The sequence below is a fragment of the Athalia rosae genome, chromosome 1 (assembly GCF_917208135.1).
Source record: "Athalia rosae chromosome 1, iyAthRosa1.1, whole genome shotgun sequence".
NCBI classification, from domain to species: Eukaryota; Metazoa; Arthropoda; class Insecta; order Hymenoptera; family Athaliidae; genus Athalia; species Athalia rosae.
In genome coordinates, this window is record NC_064026.1 from 14,766,110 (window position 1) to 14,785,234 (window position 19,125).

General features: G+C 37.1%; 3 protein-coding genes across 9 annotated transcripts in view; 1 reads left to right on the forward strand and 2 right to left on the reverse strand.

The window, feature by feature from the left end:
- Positions 1–1,638: 1,638 nt before the first annotated feature.
- Positions 1,639–3,803, reverse strand: LOC105690490 (40S ribosomal protein S8). The gene is made up of 5 exons (XM_012408278.3): positions 3,780–3,803; positions 3,204–3,334; positions 2,530–2,781; positions 2,065–2,194; positions 1,639–1,794 (listed from the first exon to the last, which is right to left on the reverse strand). The coding sequence occupies exons 1-5, from the start codon at positions 3,781–3,783 to the stop codon at positions 1,685–1,687; spliced, it is 627 nt and encodes a 208-aa protein (XP_012263701.1). The 5' UTR covers positions 3,784–3,803; the 3' UTR covers positions 1,639–1,684.
- A 239-nt stretch (positions 3,804–4,042) lies between these two features.
- LOC105690501 (pre-mRNA 3'-end-processing factor FIP1) lies at positions 4,043–6,989 on the forward strand. 2 transcript variants are annotated; one of them, XM_012408296.3, is made up of 4 exons: positions 4,043–4,244; positions 4,574–5,488; positions 5,570–5,907; positions 6,016–6,989. In XM_012408296.3, exons 1-4 carry the CDS (start codon positions 4,074–4,076, stop codon positions 6,134–6,136), a joined length of 1,545 nt encoding a protein of 514 aa, XP_012263719.2. In that variant the 5' UTR covers positions 4,043–4,073; the 3' UTR covers positions 6,137–6,989. The 2 variants fall into 2 exon arrangements, with proteins under 2 accessions (XP_012263719.2, XP_012263718.2); XM_012408295.3 differs by having other exon boundaries at positions 4,044–4,244; positions 6,013–6,989.
- LOC105690577 (maternal protein pumilio) overlaps positions 6,812–19,125 on the reverse strand; it is a 65,423-nt gene continuing 53,109 nt past the window's right edge. For 3 of the 6 annotated variants that reach the window (XM_048660138.1, XM_048660137.1, XM_048660140.1), the window contains 8 exons: positions 18,651–18,891; positions 17,199–17,360; positions 16,886–17,005; positions 16,312–16,606; positions 15,939–16,179; positions 15,357–15,747; positions 15,036–15,219; positions 6,812–14,873 (listed from right to left, as the gene is read on the reverse strand). In XM_048660138.1, the coding sequence (XP_048516095.1) occupies positions 14,558–14,873; positions 15,036–15,219; positions 15,357–15,747; positions 15,939–16,179; positions 16,312–16,606; positions 16,886–17,005; positions 17,199–17,360; positions 18,651–18,891 (1,950 nt within the window). In that variant the 3' untranslated portion in view covers positions 6,812–14,557. The remainder of the gene's footprint in view (positions 14,874–15,035; positions 15,220–15,356; positions 15,748–15,938; positions 16,180–16,311; positions 16,607–16,885; positions 17,006–17,198; positions 17,361–18,650; positions 18,892–19,125) is intronic. The other 3 variants (XM_012408492.3, XM_020855065.2, XM_048660139.1) reach the window with 2 other exon arrangements.

The window sequence follows — 19,125 nt, forward strand, 5'->3', positions numbered from 1 at the left end:
CCTTCCGCTACGGGACTGATCTCCACCCCACCTTCACGTTCGCCTCACCCCGCCCCGGCATCGTGACCCCAGCCTCTCCACCTTACCGAACTCCGCAAAAAACCTCCCGCCAGTTTCCCCCTTTCCCCTTCTACGTTTCTCGGGCAGGGAATTCTTGGGGGCAAAAACTAGCCTCCCTCCGCGAAGCTTTTCCCTTCTGCTCCGCCCCTCCCCCGAGCACCCCGAGGAACCGCGGCCCCGTTCTCATCCTCTTCTTCTTCGTCTTCTTCTTCTTCTTCTTCGTCTTCTTCAGCCCTCGCCGGACTCAGGTTGGGTTGTGTGCGGAGACCATGAGAACGGGGGCAATGACGACGGAGACATTTCGGCTGGAGACCGGCGCCACCCCTTCGTACCCCTTTCGGATCACCATATCCCTACCCTCCCTCCGGGCATCTAGGTGTATCTAGCCTGAGATCCGGTATACTACTTTTCGCGCTTCCCCCCCTCTCCTCAATTTTTTTCCTCTCTCCGAGAGAACATCTCCGCATCACCCTATACCGCTTCGCAGACCTTAACTTTTTTGCACGAAAAAACCACCGCGTGCTTTTTACTCGTCGTTTCGCAGGATATATAAGTTTTTTTTTTTTTCTTATCCTTTTTTTTTGCTTTTTGCCTCTTCCCTTTTTTGTTTCACTTGGCATTTTTTGTAGGAACAGTGCCGCACCGTGAGAGAATTCTTCAATTTGCATATTGGATCCCTGATACTGGAATTATTTTTCCACGTGGGATCGTTAGTTTTGAATTAGGACCCCCCCGTTTCTGCATGCGGAAGAGACGACTTGCAGATCTTTTTTTATCGATCATGGAAAATGGTATAAGTGCCTCACTTTACTCGCGCAATCTATTAAAAAATATTACAATAGGTACATTTATAACTTGGTCCAATTCTACGGGTGAAAACCTTCTTTATTCCAAACGGTCAACGTGAAATTGAATTTCATATCAGGTCACTGACACTGGAGCAGCCACAAAATTGCCGTACAATTTGTAAATATACGACGGCATTTACCAATCTATAGCGAAAACACACCAAAAACGATAATATGATTACCATAAGTTACCGCGTTGCCTTGGGGTATAGCAAACTTAATTTGCAAATTCGCAATTGCATTGCAATCATCTCACTGGATAATTCGACTAGGAAATAACGCCGTACCACGGAGAATTATGAAACAACGGAGACGCGGACTGCTGGAATCGGTTTCGGAATTATGGATTTTAACATAAAAGCAAAACCCCAAGCAAACTGGGGCAAATAACGGGGTGGCTCGCATCGTAAAAAAAATTAGTAAAATGGAATAAGATTCGGGGTTTTCCAGCTACTTTTGCCCTACAGGTCACCTGATATCAGGCAAAATTCAATCTCGGCATTATACATACATCCGACAATGTAACCCTCACTTGACATTTTTCGGGGAACTCCAGAAATCAAAGTAAGGAAAAACAGCACGAATAACGGTATCCGTGTGCTAGTAGGTCGCAGAACGTGATTGGATCAATTTTAGTCATCCGAAACACATAGGGTAAGTAGGTAGCAGAACGTCTCCGGTGCGTGAGCCCCGGAGTAATGGGAACGTTAAATAAATTAACAATCGCTTGTTTATTTTTTGTATAATGTTTTATTCACTTGTGGATGGTTACAAGCTTACTTTGCCTTCTTACTCTTAATCTTTCTCATGTAGAACTCGAGTTCTTTGCCTTCCAGAATGTAGCCATCGGCTCTTCCACATTGTCCGGGTCTGCTGGCCACGCAAGCTGTGAACAATTTACGATTACAATTATTATTATGGCCGCCAAATACTCAGTTTTCTACAGGATTTTGGTATTTTCCTCAGAAAAGAGTGTATTAGCCATCATAAACACTCAGAGTAGGTAAGGTGATCATCATATCAGCTCGTTGATAAAAAGCCGACTTTTGGATCGGACATGGTTGTTTTAATAATCTCTTGGTAATTTCACAAAAAATGACCAATAGCATCATCATGCAGTTGACAAATGAAAACAAAAAAAAACTAATTCACTCACCAAGAACACGCCCAGTTGCGAATTGTTCTTCAAGTGCAGGTTCTACTTTGGCAAAACGTTGTCTTGCCTTGTACTTTAGTTCCGTCTTCTTTGATCGTTTCTTATTCAGAATTTCTTCTTCTGCTTCTGTCTGTAAATAAATAGGTAAGTTCTTAGTCCCAAGTTTGAGCTGCGTGTTCAAAAATTCTTTACATATGTTACTCGCTGATGAAATTAAATTGCATTCTAGATGCAGAAACGGTAAATGTGAATAATATAAACACGACGCAATGCAGTGGATAGTTTTTCTTATTTTTAGTAATTTAATTCAGATCTGAACAAATAACATCACATAACGTAACGTTTTCTTCACGAAATACTTGACCAATGGTAATCAAATGATGTAATGTGTATTATTCAACAAGATTGGCAAAGTGCTAATAACTTCAGGATTTCTCTCACAGAAGGCTATTAAAAAATACATACCAGCTTAGCTCCTCGTTTACGTCCCAGTGGTAGAACATAATGCGACTCGTACCATTGACGGAATGGAGTGGCGTCGATGGTGACAATGGCATTCTTGACGAGAGTTTTGGTACGTACAAGCTCGTTGTTGGAAGCATTGTATACAACATCAATAATACGGGTTTTGCGGGTGGAGCCTTCTGATCCCCATGAGAAGTTGCCGGTATCCAAACGGAGTGCTCTGAACTTCTTGTTTCCTCCTCGGGTACGAACCTTATAAACAACAGTTCAGATTTTGGATCTTGTGGAACACAGTAAGAAATTTATCTTGGATAATAGATATCTTCAGAACGCTGTGGAATTTGAGCGTGTCCTCATGGCACTCAGACAAGCAATTTTCTCATCATATTTTAGGTGATACCACAAAAAATTCATAAGTATTTATGCTGTATTTTTTAACCAAACAACAAAAATGATATGGTAATTCAGATTTATGAACAATTTATTGGACATGATATGACATTGAACATGTCCATCCGGTTCTACCCTAAAAGAAATAATCCTTACTGGTTTTTTGAGATGTGGCAATGCATTTTCAACAAGTAACTTGTGGGAATTGAGTAAACTCATTACCTCCAATTCAAATGCCCGCATGCTCAAGGCAATAGCATTGTACAGTAATAAAAAGAACTCACAGTGTGTATACGCTGAGGACCAAGTTTGGTGTTTGCAGCAGGACGTCCTAACTCGAACTTCCTCTTCTTACGCAGAGGCTTCCTTTTGCCTCCAGTAGCACGTCTCTTATGCCAATGATCTCGGGATATACCTTAGGGATAACAAAGGAACTTGATTAATTTCAACTGTTATGCCGACACAAATTAATCCAAATACGCGAACCAGTGAGGTTATGAGGCTCCAATTTTAGCTCTTACGACAAATGTAGAAATACAAATCTAACCGTTCCAGAATGACCAAACAATAACATTAAAGGAGGCCTGAATACACTTGACGAACAGCGACAGTGTCGAATAATAACACTGAATTGAGATATTCCCATCAAAATCACATGTTAAACTATCACAACACTTTGGCAGCGTCAGACAGCAATAGATTATTTCATGAACTATAACCGATATTGAACGCAAATAATTATTGGGGCTCGTAAATGAAGGTCTTTAGAAACGATAAATCGGTTTTGCAGTTTCAAAGAGACAAATTTAGCGATAGATGCATTTTGATTAAGGTCTGCTTCGGAAAAAGTAGGCACTCACCCATCTTGCTAGCGGGCTAAAAGAAGCAGGAACTGATCGCAAACAAATATGTCTGGTTGTAATGTCCGGTATGAATACGATTCAACATGAATATTATGAGTCATGATATCATGAGCTATAAAGCACACTGGTATGATTATGAGTACAAAATTAAGGGAATTCAAAAATGTTTCAATTTGTATATCATGAGAGACAGTCTATTAATAATTTTGGAGAGATTTAGGATGGAATTTTATTGTCGTAGTGGCTTGTTGACATCATGGCAGCGGCCACTGCTAAACGAGAATTGTAAAAATGGCGGATGAGAGTGAGGATCAGTGGTTATATGGTGATTCAGTTGACGGAAAAGAAGCTTCCACTGCTGTTCCGGAATTGGCAAATACAGAAAATGATGGAGCTTCCGACACTCAAGAAGATCCGTTGCCTTTGTCCGAACAATTACCTTTCACCGAAGAACCACCGGGTGTAAGTAGATCTCCTAACTCTAACCTAAATCTTGAGTTGTAATTATTAGTTTCCCTTCGCTCATTTCATTTTCTGAACGCCTAATGACTACGAAATTACTCTACTCGCAATGAAACGAATTCGGTAGTTTATTTCTTGTAACCCATCACACCGTATATCCTTTGTATTCGTTACTACCAGAGTTTGTCAATTATAGGTTAATTCTATTTGCTTAGCATAGACGTATTCACTTGGTTCCTCACTGTAATCTTACATCAAATTCATGCACACTGAAGTAATGTTTATATATACATTGTTGTATTAATTTGATATTACATGGTTTATTGTAGGAATCCGAGCACGCAGGTCCTTTGGACGACGAGCAGTCAGTACCATTGGAACCAGAAATAACGCCCAGTGAGCTAGAAAGCAATGAGAATGGCACGAAAGAAGTATCAGGTCAAGAAGATGGTGACGCAGCCACTGATTCTGACTCAGATGACGACGTTCACGTCGTTATTGGAGATATCAAATCCACCCCTGCATACAGCAGTTTAAATATCAAAAGAGGTGGGCTGCTTGGATCAGCAACTGGTGTACCAGATAAACTGAATAAGCAGCCAGGAAAATTCAGCATTGATGAATTTGAAACAATTGGAGTTATAAATGGAATGCCAGCACATGAATTCAACCTAGACCAACTAGAAGATAAGCCCTGGAGACAGCCGGGAGCTGATATAACAGATTATTTTAACTATGGTTTTAATGAAGAAACGTGGAGAGCATACTGTGAAAGACAAAAGCGAATGAGAAGTGAATCTGGTGTTGGATTAATCTTGAACGCTGGTGGTGGAGCTAATAATCCAGGGGGTGGTATGCGAGTACCTCAAGTAGCAATTACTAATGATAATAGTAAGTATTCAGGTATCATGGGTCCGAAAAGAGCGGGTCCACCCCCTGGCCGAAAAATGGCAGGGACTATAGATGTAATTGGAAGTTCTGGCCTGGCTTCTAGAAGAAATTTAGACAAATCCCCACCCAAAGAAAACGTGATTCAAGTAATGACTGCCGACAGAAGAGAATACTCTAGGAAACCGGGGTTCCCCGATATGAGCGTCCCACCTCCTGGAGCAGGAATGCCACCTCCGTTTGACATGCCTCCACCAGGTTATGCTGGGGAACCACCGCCCTTTTATATGCCAGAAACAGATCCCTATTATCAGAGCTACGAACCCACGCAGGACAGCCAATGGGGAAACGACCCGGTAAGATGCATTAGTTGAAGATAGAAAAGAATCAAGTGCATAATGTTGGAGAAGCCGTTAGAGAACATTTCGTTTTTTCAGACATGGCAGCCAACCAATCTTGCAATTCCATTGACAGAAAGTGAGGAAGACAAAGATGCTGGACCAAAAACTATACCTACAATGGTTCCGCCAATATCAATTCCAACCCTACTGCCTCCCAGAGAGCCCAGGGAAGGAAGAGAACGAGATAGGGACCGCGATTCCGTTGCACGTGATAGAGATCCTGTGGTACGAGAAAGAGATAGAGAACGTGATAGAGATAGAGATCGAGAGTCTGCCCCGAGAGATCGGACCAGAGAAAGAGATACAGAATCTGTCGCTAAAGAAGATGAGAGGGATAGAGATAGGTCGAGATCTCAGCATCGTCACAAAGACAGGTAAGTGATGAAAATTTCTATTCTCATTCATCTTTGAAAAGCCACATTTGTTAATGAAATTGTGTTCATAGTCTAGGCATTAATAATGATATAAATTACTCTCAGCAGGCACAGGCACCGGTCAAGATCGCGTACTCGCCGACACAAGTCAAGGTCACGAAGTCCTACCAGGCGTAAGAAGAAATCTCGTAGATCAGAGCGGGAACGTTCCAAGGAAGAAAGTGAATAGCTTTTTATATTTCCGTATGGCTGTAATTAAGAACATCTAACGGCGTGTATTGAGGTCTGTATGTACTGAAATGCTTCTATTCCTTGACTGCACACTTACCAATTTGTTACTAAAAAAGTTAATTGGATAAGCCGCTGACGATATACATTACCATTATTTGAATACTTCTAAGGCATCAACGTTTCATTGTATTATATGAAAGTATTTCGAAAACTTGTATCTAAGGTCGGTGTATATTTTTCTCTACGCGCCAAAAATGGAGATCAAAATGTACGGAAATTTTCTGAATTTCACGGTACAACAGATCATTGTTATAGAAAGTTGAAATAATAAATCTTGATTCAACAAATTAACCGTGACGACTTTTCCTGTTTTGTTAGTAACAATTACTTATGAACATATAAGTTCAAGTAATAACCAAAACACCTGTTAATTATATTTACAAATAAAGCTAACAAGTGGGTGATTAATACGTGAATTGGTGATCGGCGAATCTGAAAATCTATTCCATTCTTAGTTATGAAACAAGACTCCACCGTAACATGGATTAGAATGAACAAGCCACAACATTACAAGGAAAAAGGTGAGAGATGAAAGCCAAAGCTCTGGGTGATTCCCATTCAATGTATGGTTTTATATCATAATGTTATTACAGAAATGGTATTTCGTTAATAATTAAGAGTAATTATATTTATTGGTAAATCACTTGCGGGTACATCAATTGACCGATGTATCGTCGAAACAATATCGATCATCGCACATGCGTCTTTTTCCCAACTATTCCGTTACTTTTATTTTATTATTTTTTTTTTGTATTTTAGTTTTTTTTTTTTACCTCCAAAACTTCATCATACACAATGGAAAAAAATGTTACATTTGTACAGCCATCATATACATGTTACATTTAGGACTACCGTAATTCATTACCATTTTTTAAAATGCTTATGTGTATATATCTGTGTGTGGAGCGTGTTATGTAGCTATGAATGAAATATGCTGTATAAAATCAAAACAGATCGGCACAACTATTTGCGTTGTTTGACTCTAAGAGAATTCCAGAAACGTTTCTATGGATATACGAAATGTCCGACGTATTGAGAATCGTCTCACGAATTTCAATATGTAATAGACCTTGGCAATTCATTAACTGCTTGAAATTTTTCTTAGAACGGCAAGTCTTCTCTGTCCACTAATACTTTTGCATGCGACTCTCATACCCGGGGAGTACAATTCAATCCAATATTCATAATCACATTAACAAAAAAGAAAGGTTTCTTTGAACAGTCAGAAGAATTGATTTAAATATTGTCACAAAAAAATGCTCTCATAAACTATAGCAGGGATGAGAAAAAATGAAAAAACAATCTCGAATATCATGGTTATTTATAGTATATTCATAGCAACGTCCTCTTTAAGGTTTCCCAACCCAAATTATCTTACGTGCAATTAAGTTTTGAGTTAAATGGTAGGATTGACAATAAATAAGATCTAAGATAGTTAATCATTGCGTACAAAAAACAAAACTAAAGCGATATTAAACGATACAACTAAAAATTATAATGATTAATTATAACTGCATCTACATCGTAATCTGCTCTCGTAGTAAAAACAAACATTATTTATGACTATACCGAAGTATTTGTAACTTGATTAATGGATTATTTATAACTTCATCAATTATCAAATGTGGTTTTTCATATGGCTTACGTGAAGCCTGCACTAAATAACTCTAAGAACTCGATAGACAGTAATTTCATCTAATCATCTGTGTAAAATGCAGTTGGAACTCTATCGGAATAGAAAAAAAAAAGAATAAATAAAATAAACTGAAAATAATATTCGATTATTGGACGCGCAAAAAGCGCAATGTGAAAAGTATGTCTAAGTTTGGCTGCTAAGTAACACTAAAAATACCTGACACTCATGACAGACTAACAAGTGAAATGCAATTCAAATAAATCTGAGCTCTACGATTATAAAAGAACACACAGGAAAACAATGTTGAATATCAATATTATCGAAACGTAGATATGAATGTCGATTCATGTACAATCAGTCAACGAAATTTATTCATGAAATGTGCTAGGCACTCGTAAATTGTTAGATTCAACCAATAACAAATGTTCGAGGGAATTTAATATTTTACGTGTGTTAATTACACCGTGCATTTGATGTTTGAAAAAACTTTCTTCACAAGTTCGCGACGAGGATGATGCAATTGTACTTATAACTTTATCCGTCAATTGTGAAATGCATCATACCGTATTAATAGTACTGTATTCAACACTCTTCTCTTATGAGACACGCATCTATTAGTTGGTGTCAAAAACAAGGAAACGAAAACTCAATAAAATAAAAAAAAGAACGGATCGAATAAACTCAATTATTGTCCATTAAGGGATTGCTTCGCTCTTTGATCATGTAAAAATGTTCATGTTTTAGATCCATATTTTCTATATGCTCGGACATTGACTTTTATTGGGCTAAATTTAAAACCTCCAGACCTATACCAGGTGAGTGAAAAACTTCGCTAGTACATTATGAACTGCCTTTGATTGCTTGTTTTTTTGTTTCTTTTTTTTTTTTTTTTTGAATTGTGACAATAACATATCTACTCACACTGCTCTGCCTGTTGTAAAAAACATTGTCGAAAATGATTTTTGTGGCTATTTCATCTTTCTACATACTATACACTAATATACAAGTTATGCAATTTTCCATATACCTGTCCATCCCACTTATTTATTTAGTTACTATTTCAAATATACTGCTTCTCTCGATCATACATTAAACATTCCTGGTTCATAATTACGCGCCGCTAAACTTACAACCAGTATGCTTGTCGCTCGAAATAACAAATTCAAAAATGTAATTGACTTTTGAAAAAGTTATGTATGTTTAGCGGAACACAATCTGTACAAGTTGTCCGAAACACTATTTTTATCAATTGCTTTTCAGTTGCCAAACACAACAATATCATTGGAAGATTTTGCAATCAAATTTTTGCACATGATCTTTTTCGTTTTGAAGAATTATAGTTACCTCGCTATTAACCGTATACACAATGTATTTTGACATGTAGTTTCGAGAGACAGCAACTACAGTTTAATTAGCAGCATAGAGTGAACCAGTACTGTTATTGATTAGCTCTAAGAGTTCATTTATATGTTGTGTATTGGAATATGTGATTAAGAGAATAGCGCGCTACTGTACATCAGTCTTAACATCAGGGCGCACCATTCCCATACTTTCAAGATTTAAAAAAAAAAAGAAAAAACTTTTTTTATAACTGAGTCCAACGCCATGGCAGACAGACCAGTGGGTGTCTACAAGTGGGAGGTCGCAGATCTTTTATAATACAATTAGCGTGTAGTAAAATCATATACAATTGTTACAATATTTAAATAGTACTTATATCATATCGATAGATTAAAGTTAGGTATAGATATATAGATACATACATATATAGATATCCATATCTACATATCCATATATATAATTAGTATTTATATTTTACTCAATATTTCAAAGTGTTATGTAAGAGTATGCGACTCTTTGAGATGAGAGCACCCGCTACATTCGAGGGTTCGCAAAAAGTATGTATTTTTTTTATGAATCCTGTATCTGGCATGGTGAAAAAAAAACGAAAAAAAAAAATAACATCAATAACTTGTGCAAAGCGAGGCACCATATTTATTAACGAAGAGAGCCTTCAACTTCATTTTCTGAAACTGCCCTGTCACATCTCAACACAGGAAGTCTCTACACTAAAAAAAGCCTTGCGGCCATGAATCGGCAAAGCACTGCTTGCATAAGAAATTGGCATACATACAGCCTGAGAATAATACATAATACTCGAAGATTTTTCTCACAACCATTGCTTGACTAATGCCGCGTTATTAATATGCCATAAGAAGAATTTCATCAGTCAAATTGATTTTTTATAGTTAAAAATTTGGTAAAAATTTAAAAGCAAAATATTAAGACAATTTCATTTAATAAATGCGAAGCCCCTTGCAGAAGAATCAATGATTTTATATTTGCAATTGTAAGTGAAATGCGTTCGACTTTATAGTGAGAATGTACAAGAAGTTTTTCAGTATCTAACTGACTGACATAAAGACGATACGCGTCATATGGGAATCACTGGGCAAAAAACCAACTGAGTATGTGAATTTCAATATTTCGTTTTACACATAATTTATAAACTATACAGCGAACAATTACTTCACACAAAGGCGCCTATCTCCGTATTAAGAGAGTCAAGGTATGTCGACACAGCTGACTACAATACAGCAAATTCAACTAGTAATTTATGTTATAATAAATTTTGCCTAGCTTTAATCGAATCATCATTTTCAATACAAATAATTTCATGGTTCATTGACATTAGTGAAAGCTTAACACCAGAAAAATGATGCCTGATTCACAAGTTACAAGAATCGATGCTCTGAATTATTTTTGTAATGTGAATATCTAATCACAAATCAGAATTAATGTTTGTAGCCTTAGTAACGACGCCACAAAGTCAAAATAGATAATGACTTATGGTTCCATTCGAGGATCAGATGACTACGCTATCTCATTGATTATCCTTGGTTGAATGAAGCTATGGAATTTCGATTGCCAAACACTTTTATTACGTGATAATGTTATTGAAGTTTAATCAGGCTGACGTCCAGGTCTCAGAACGATTGGAAACATTTTCAAATAATGCAGAGTATTTTGAATAACGTAACTAAAATTGATCAAGTTATCGAAAGAATGCATCAAACTGCAGAGGATTTCTTGTTACGTGATGTAACATTGCAAATCAGGCATAAAATAATGAAGAAATTGATGGATTGAAAGGCTGTGTATTAAATGCAGTTTTTATACATGGCCATGCCTCTGTTAGGGTAATGGCCAAAAATTTTTTTTTCACTCTATATAAAAAATTTACACTATTTATACTCAAAATTGTTAGTAATTTGAAGGAGCTTAAGTAGATAAAGACATAGCAATTAGATATTAATGTTCCACTAACGTTCATACTAAACATTAAGTAAGGTCAGGGTGTCTATATTATCATATTTATAAAGTGTTATGTAGTGGGCTTGCTTATGTATATGTATATATATATATATATTCCTAGTGATTAGTAATAGTAATAATGAATAAACAATAGAAGGAGGCATTAATGAAATAATATTTATAACATAATAATAATAATATACTTAGTAATAAGACATGAGAGAGATTTTGCGTTCGATTTTCAGTTGGTTTACTCCGACGAGATAATAATGCGATAAAAAATGCGTTTTTTTTAATTTACAGATGACGCGTGATTTACAAATGAAGGAACTGTATTCCTTATACTATATATATGTTCATTTAATATTTATAATTCGTGTGTTAATCCTGTCAACGAAGGGTGGCTGGAATGTCTGTCAGTCCGGTTGTGGTGTGTGACGTCAAATTCGTTTATGCGCGGTTCTCGAAATGCCCTCTTGGTGAAATATTAACTGGGATCTTTCAATGGATAAGTAGACGGTATGTTGAAAAATTGAAAGATTTTTATATGATGTCTAAGCTTTACCTCTAACTTAATAAGTACCGTCTTCCGGCTACTAGTCCACTTGCTGATTTTACATGACTTGCATTCATTAGTTTTATTATAGTATTTTTTTTTTTCAATATAGATAGCCAGTCGTTATTCCTCCGACAGGAGAGAAGGTACCTGAGATATTCTCAATTTCATGAATTAATTGTTATTTACAATATCTTACAAAGAAATTCGTGATTTTTTCCCTTTTCTTTTTATACAAAGTTCTGGTGCATTGAGTCGTTGGCCTTTTTTTTTTATTTTATCATTATTTATTTTATATTTATATAAATGAAATATCTTACATTTTACAGTAGGCGCAACTCACTTGGGTTTTTTTCGACAACTCTGTCTCTATTGGTAATAAACTAGAAATATTTTATCACCTAAAAGAATCGACGTATGTCTTGTATTTCTGTAAAATTGAAGAGAATTTTTTTCAATGCAAAAATTTAATACCAAATAATTAACAGCAATTCTACGCTTTATTTCGAATACAAAATCGATTATGAAGTTATAAGAACACACTGAGATTCAGTTGCCAATACACGTACGTTTAAGTGTATTGCATAACTTATAGCCGCATAATGCGATGATTATGCATTGTATTGAAAAGACTTGTCCTCTAAAATGATTCGATGACAAAATGATACTACACGAACAAAATTCACCCTCAACAGAAACTACCCGACATTCATCCATTCATCAAATTCCAATAGAGACAATGTTTTTTTTTTCCTTTTTTTTATAAATGAAATATTTCCAGAAATTGAAATTACAGTTTTTCCCAGTTAACTTGGTGACTCATTTTCTTTCACTTTTCAATTTCAACTATAGAAGAGCATTTCGAGCCGTGCACATAGTCATATAATACACTCGGAATAAGGGATGAGGGAAGTACACACACGTTGTGCGAGCTGAATTGTTGATTTTGCGAACGTTTCCATTTATACAATATACAAGTAAATTCAATTATATTCAAATATACCACGAACGATGGATGGGTTTCGAGTTATGTTTGGGGCAGAGGGGAGAAAGTGGGAAAGCAGTATTGCTTTATGCTGAGAGCGTCTCTTGGTCAAAATTTCTTATTTTTACAATTGGGTAGAAGAAGTTTGACATTAGAACATAAATCATATTTAAATTTAATTAATTAGTAATTATTATAATACACAATATTCACAGAGTCCGTTAAAAATGGGATGAAATAAAATAATTACTGAATTTACGGTTTCTTCGCGAGGGGTATTACCTATACACATTCGTTAATTATTTATATCACAATTTACAAAATTCGGCTACTACCATGTTTTTGACTCGAAGAAAAAAAAGGAAGTAAAACAGTGCTGAAAATTTCTGAATATTCCGTGGCTTTTTTTCGCCTTCAAAATGTTATGTTATTTTTCTCAATCTTTTCTTGTTCTCTTTGTTCTAATCTTTTTTTTTGTGTTTACTTCAAGTGATGAAAAAAAATAATTAATGGCGGAATTATCATATATATGTATATAAATATTTAAGTGGGGTCAGGTCAAAGGTCAGGTCAGTAAAGGTCAGTTCAGGTCGGGGTCAGGTCATGTCAGGGGTGCTCAACTTCACTCCCATGTCAAACGCTATGCTAGTTTTAAAGAACAGCTGACTCTATCCTATTGAATTGTCTTCTCTGTCAAATCAATCAATGGGTATTTTTTAAATCGCGCATCAGAATAACAATAATACTACGCTCATGTGGGCACAGCATTCTCATGTTATACTCTACCCATCGCTCACATTGATAATTGCATGCAGCGCTAAGGTCTACCCTAGCTGTCTAGACATTTCAACTTGCTATCGAGGTTGAGTCACATCCAGTGAAATCGACTTCTATCTTTTTTGACATAATCTGAATAGTCATTTTGAATAACGTTTGCACGTAATTTGATCTTTGAAGTTGCGATTAGTCCGACTGAAACTGTGGTTAGTAGTCACATGCTTCGTTCAAAAGGACTACTTTGATTACTTCAATACTTTTCTCCTGAACATGGGGGGAGAGGAAAGAGGGTGAGGGAAAGGAGGTGTTCATTCAACGTGTGGAATCCAGCCAATCTTTGTATAGAATAATGAATGCAATACTAAATTTTCTGCAAAAACGTACAGCCTACGGTACTTTGCAATAACGTTTTGGCATTTCATAAAGGCAATTTCGGATACTATACGAAACACGTACATCCTCTCTGTACTGCACGAAAATGCGCTTCAGTATGTGTCAAACAAAAAATTCCTTTTTTATCAAAACACATCAAACGAATCGAGTGTGACTGAATTGTTTTATGAAGAAAAAATGTCAACTATTATGCGAATATTATTCAGAAATTGCTAAGCAAACATTCTCAAGTCTTAATACTCAAAAATCTAATAGCACACAAAAAACCTTCAAACGATATAAATTATTTAGCGATATTATTCATTCTATCAGAAAGACTGGATCTCATACTTTGCTTGCGAAAAGTCGCTATGGTGTTACAATTCAGAAATAGAAATGTGAATTGCGAATCGTGGAAGATGATATATCACTCAAAGGGTAATACATGATAAGGAAAGCAACATCCAATCAACATTTCTATATGCGTTGATTTGGAAATGAGAAATATGCAACGCGTTGAAATCAGAATAAACATCTTTCATTAGACAAAGAATACTCGTAAACCGCAACTACTGATATTCAATCGCAATCATGATTCAGTCAACTCTTTACGCGTGACAAATTCATTTCTATTTTTGAGTTGTAATACTGCAGAAGCGAAATAGTATTCGATGGGTAATGAATTGTGTTTGGGATGTGCGAAGAATTTGTGTCATATTTATAAAACCTGAGTAGGTTGTTGGGCTGGAGCTGAAACTGAACCGGCAGCGGAAGCTGGGGGGCCGATGGGTCCGAGATCTCCGGCTCCGGCAGATGTATTAGACGGGTTTGTAACACCCATAGCAGATGCAGTTTTCATAAAGAATTTCTCAAGTTTTACAATTATATGCTTTCCATATGTATACTTGCGGAGACTCCCAAGATGTGGTCTTATTTTATGCATCAAGACTTTGCGTTGAGCAGGTTCTGCTACATCAATCATCTTTTGAACCACGTAGTTAGCGTATTGATCTTTCATCATAACATTCAAAGCACTGAAAAATAAAACAGTAGATATCTGTAACTGTTGTACGTGACGTTTGCCATTAAAATTTATTTTTCACACCACAGGCCGTCTGATGCTGGTGTTTCGAAACCGATTGGTGTACTATTCGGGTATTTTTTTTACGAAGAATGGCTATGGTGTTGGAACTTACTTGTCATTGAAGCCGCAAACTTCTTCTATAAGTACGGCTCGCTCTTGCCTAGTAGCATGAGTCACACACTTTTCAACGACATTACTGGCAAACTTATGTTGAGATAGTGCCAACACTTTTCCTCTGACGCTTCCGATCAACTGAGCTTTATCTTCCGGTTTTCCATGTTCTGAAAAACATCGAACTAACTTTGATTAAAATTATCAAGCAACGAACAAATATGTCGTAATTCGACAATGTAGTAAAAATAGCTTAATAAATTCAACCTCTTATTTCTTTTCGTTTCCTACTCATATACATATAACAGAAATTTCAACTAACCGAGCACGTGTTGAATAACGTAATTCCCGTACTGATCCTGAATAAGTTGATCAGTAGCAGTATGTAGTTCCTGCAAGATTCCCTGGGTTTGTTCTGGTGTACAATGTTCCAGTATACGTTGAATGACTCTACAGCCGTAAGGATGAGTGCTTAACGAATATACTTGGCCGGCAAATGCTCCGATAACGAACTGAAGAGCGCGAGGTTCGACACATTCGATACATTTCTGAACAACGTGATTTCCATTTTGGTCTTTCACACATTTCAGGACATGACCATCCAACTCGCGTACTATTTCCTGTTGTTGTTCAGGACCGATTGATTCGAGAGCTTTTTGAATCACTCGACATCCATACATTTGCAGTGCTAGGGGTAGAACATGACCGCGAACCTGAAAACCAGATTAAATTAGTGTTTATGGTAACGTAGTGAACAAATTATTGCATTGCGATCTTGAAACATCATCAGAATACATTAAACAATCATTCGACACCGTCAGCTGACACGCAAAGTTTTTCATCACTCGTGTTAAAAATATATTTGTGATTTTACTAGCGAAAAATCGGAATCGCGATAACTTACCTTCTGGGCGAGTGTAGATTTTTGTTCAGGTGTACCAAATTCGAAGAATTTTTGTATAACATAGTTTCCAAAAACATCAGTCATCAATCCATAGGCAGATGCTAAGATTTCCTGAAATACTAGTTGCTTTTCGGCAGCAGAAGCTCGTTCTAGTTTTTGCTGAATGAATCTTGAGCCATGTTGATCTTGGCTGAATTCCACTATGTGGTTGGCCAAATCACGCAACTGTAGACTTGGAAATCTGAAACGATACAGATGAAACATGATAAGATAATAACGTGAATTTCCGCATAGCTTGTGTCCCATCCATATTTTGGATGAAAATTAAAATTCTCAAGTCAAGCTGTTAATATGTGAGATAAAAAGTTCATACCGGTTGTTCCTGAAATCTTCGAGCAAACGAGACCGTCCACCAGCACCCTTATCTCCAACTCCGGTCGCGCCGCTGCGACCTGGTTTTCCGACAAGATTCGGAAAGAGTGAGCTACTGGATCCAAAAACACCATTAGCTGTCAGAGGAGGAACTGCACTAGCTCGGAACTTTGCCTCTGCACCAGGAGCAGCAGAGACACGACTTGCACCACCTACTAATCCACCCAATGATCCTCCCAGAGCTGGAGGCGGAGTCAGTGATAGCCCAAGGGGACTCGGAGATGCCGTTACCGTTCCTACACAAGTATCATCAATATAGCTGGTTATTGTACAACATCTTTGACACTCAAGTAATACCGTAATTAATTGACTCTCTAAATGGAATGTTTACTCTTCTTTAGAAATGGTTTTGTTGACTCTTGACAAATATAGAAGGAATTTATAAAATTCCTAGAAATAGTCTCGAACGTTAATCGGTTGTAAAATACTTTCACTAGATAAAATTTGCACACTACTATCGATATTCATCTTTATGGAACCCTGACTTATCCGTAAAGTTATTCGTTTATAATTACCAAGCGCGCCATAGCTTTGCGGCCATTTGGCTCTGCTGTATTCTAGACTCGGACTGAAGGCTGATGTGTTTCTATCAAATGAATCTCGCCTGCCGGTGGACGAGGCTCCCAGACCTAATCCTGCGAACAAATCACAGTTTTCTTATCTGACCATACAGAACTGCTCGGCATACAAAAATGCAATAACATAATTAGGGATAAATGGAAATGTACAGTTGGATTTACGTATGAGTAAAACATTGATCATGTACAGATGTACGATTCAAATTACCATGCAGCCTTAATTCGTTTCGGTCTGTAAATGCAGCCATACCTGTAGTCTGTAGTTGGGCGGGAGACCCAAGTGCACCTAGCGGGGACCCGCCATACCCTAGTGCTGCTAAGCCAGCAGCTAATCCAGAGCCTTGTTGTTGTGCTTGTTGCACCGCAACTGCTTGTGCCTGCACCACTGCAGCTGCCGCACTGCACGCCAGACCTGCACCAAAAGCCCCCAGACCACACGCATTCTTAGTTACTAATTAATTAGCAATGTTATTAACCTTCTACCCATTATTAGCTCAGCTATTTAGCACCGCATATACACTAGGCACATTGTTAAAACATGGCATACGTATCAATATGTATTTACATACATATGTGCATGTACACATATACACCGGTGGTTTGTTTCACACTTGCTCATGGACAGTGAACATGAATTTTTCTTCAAAACACTGACTATACACTTACTATAGTAAAAAGAGTGCTCTGTACTTTATGAAAATAGCCAGTAGAAATTTGGACCACCTGATCGATAGATGTACGACCTCTTACTTCTCATTTATCATGTGGATCAGTTTACTTCTCCATTTCAATCAAATTCTGGATAACCATTGTACGTGACTTGAAACATGTCATGAAAATTAGGTAGAAAGCACTCTATATATCTCGAACGTTTCATCTTGTTTTCAAAGATAACATTACATCACGTAGTGCATGGATAGGAATTCTCAAACACTGTCCATAATATGCACACTGAATGAACAATGGGTTAATCTACAGGTTGTTCGTTATTACAATAGACTGTATATGGTTTGGATTCTGACGTGTTTTATAATTTGCAAAACACTAACATTTGTGGAAGTTAGTGCGGGTAACTATAAATGTGGCATTCTGTATATAAATTAAAAAACTTGGAGGTGAATATACAAAATAACATTTTTCTGATCAACTAAAGCAAGATAAACTGACCCAATTTTATGTATATGAATTCAGAGTAGATGAAGATGATTGTGCAACCGATTGGTTGTTGAAAAAATCATGACTGACAAAGGGGAGTAGTTATAGAAACAAATTGGACTCATGCTACTAATGACAGTTGAGAAGGAAATTTGGGTAATGTTGCCAATATTACACAGGACAGCATGATATGTAAGTATTTAGGCCTGTGCGAAAAGGATTTTTATATGTACGGAGTCCGATATCGAAGTCACCTGACTTTTTGATATAGCATTCTACCCAATATGTATATTTCCCTTATTTTATTGCATTCAGCCAAGGCGAATGATTTTCTCGATCAGTAAGAACTGGAAGTCTGTTGGCATCGTTTTGTTAAGCATTTGTCTGACTTTGCTGTGTTCTCTTATGTACAGTTGTGTATCGAGTGCATTTTGGTTCATAACATTAGAAGGCCATTCGCTGACAAGCTTATACTGAAATGATTTTTTGCAATATCCTCTTCAAAAGGCCAAATTTTTTTGACAAATGTTAATTTTACATTACTCACCTAGACATTCTCCTGGTGCAGCGTTGCTGTGTGACGTTGGAGTAGGTTGAGAATATAGACTCGGTGGTGGTGGTGCCGGAGGACCTGGCTGAGGTTGGGACGGTGCTCTGTTGACAAGAACGGGTGCGGGACTAACTAGTCGCATCGGAGTTGCAGCTGACCCCAACCCACGAACGCCTCCCATTACTATGGATCCATTTTGATCATAATAAGCAGGTATCACCTGGTACTGGCCCTGAACCTGAAAATCAGATCTCTGTGAAACCTTTTAAAAATTACTCATAATCAAGCTGGATGAACAATTAAAAGATGATCTCATCATTTTGAAATGACTGATGCACCTTGAACCTATCTTATATCCAAATATGCATAATTTCCTCAGTCACCGTTGTCACAAGGGTTGTTAAATAGCATCATATCGACTGAGAATATTCATGAACATAGTCAGATCAATGACGAGAGGGCGTTTCGGTAC

What these genes read in the sequence shown, in the direction of transcription:
- LOC105690490 (XM_012408278.3), bottom strand. An exon ending in GTCCTCAGCGTATACACACT is followed by an intron (nt 2,782 to 3,203) that starts GTGAGTTCTTTT and finishes GTTGTTTATAAG; the next exon opens with GTTCGTACCCGAGGAGGAAA. An exon ending in CGCAACTGGGCGTGTTCTTG is followed by an intron (nt 1,795 to 2,064) that starts GTGAGTGAATTA and finishes AATTGTTCACAG; the next exon opens with CTTGCGTGGCCAGCAGACCC.
- LOC105690501 (XM_012408295.3), top strand. Translation starts at nt 4,074, where the DNA reads ATGGCGGATGAGAGTGAGGATCAGTGGTTATATGGTGATTCAGTTGAC. An exon ending in TCACCGAAGAACCACCGGGT is followed by an intron (nt 4,245 to 4,573) that starts GTAAGTAGATCT and finishes GGTTTATTGTAG; the next exon opens with GAATCCGAGCACGCAGGTCC. An exon ending in GCCAATGGGGAAACGACCCG is followed by an intron (nt 5,489 to 5,569) that starts GTAAGATGCATT and finishes TCGTTTTTTCAG; the next exon opens with ACATGGCAGCCAACCAATCT.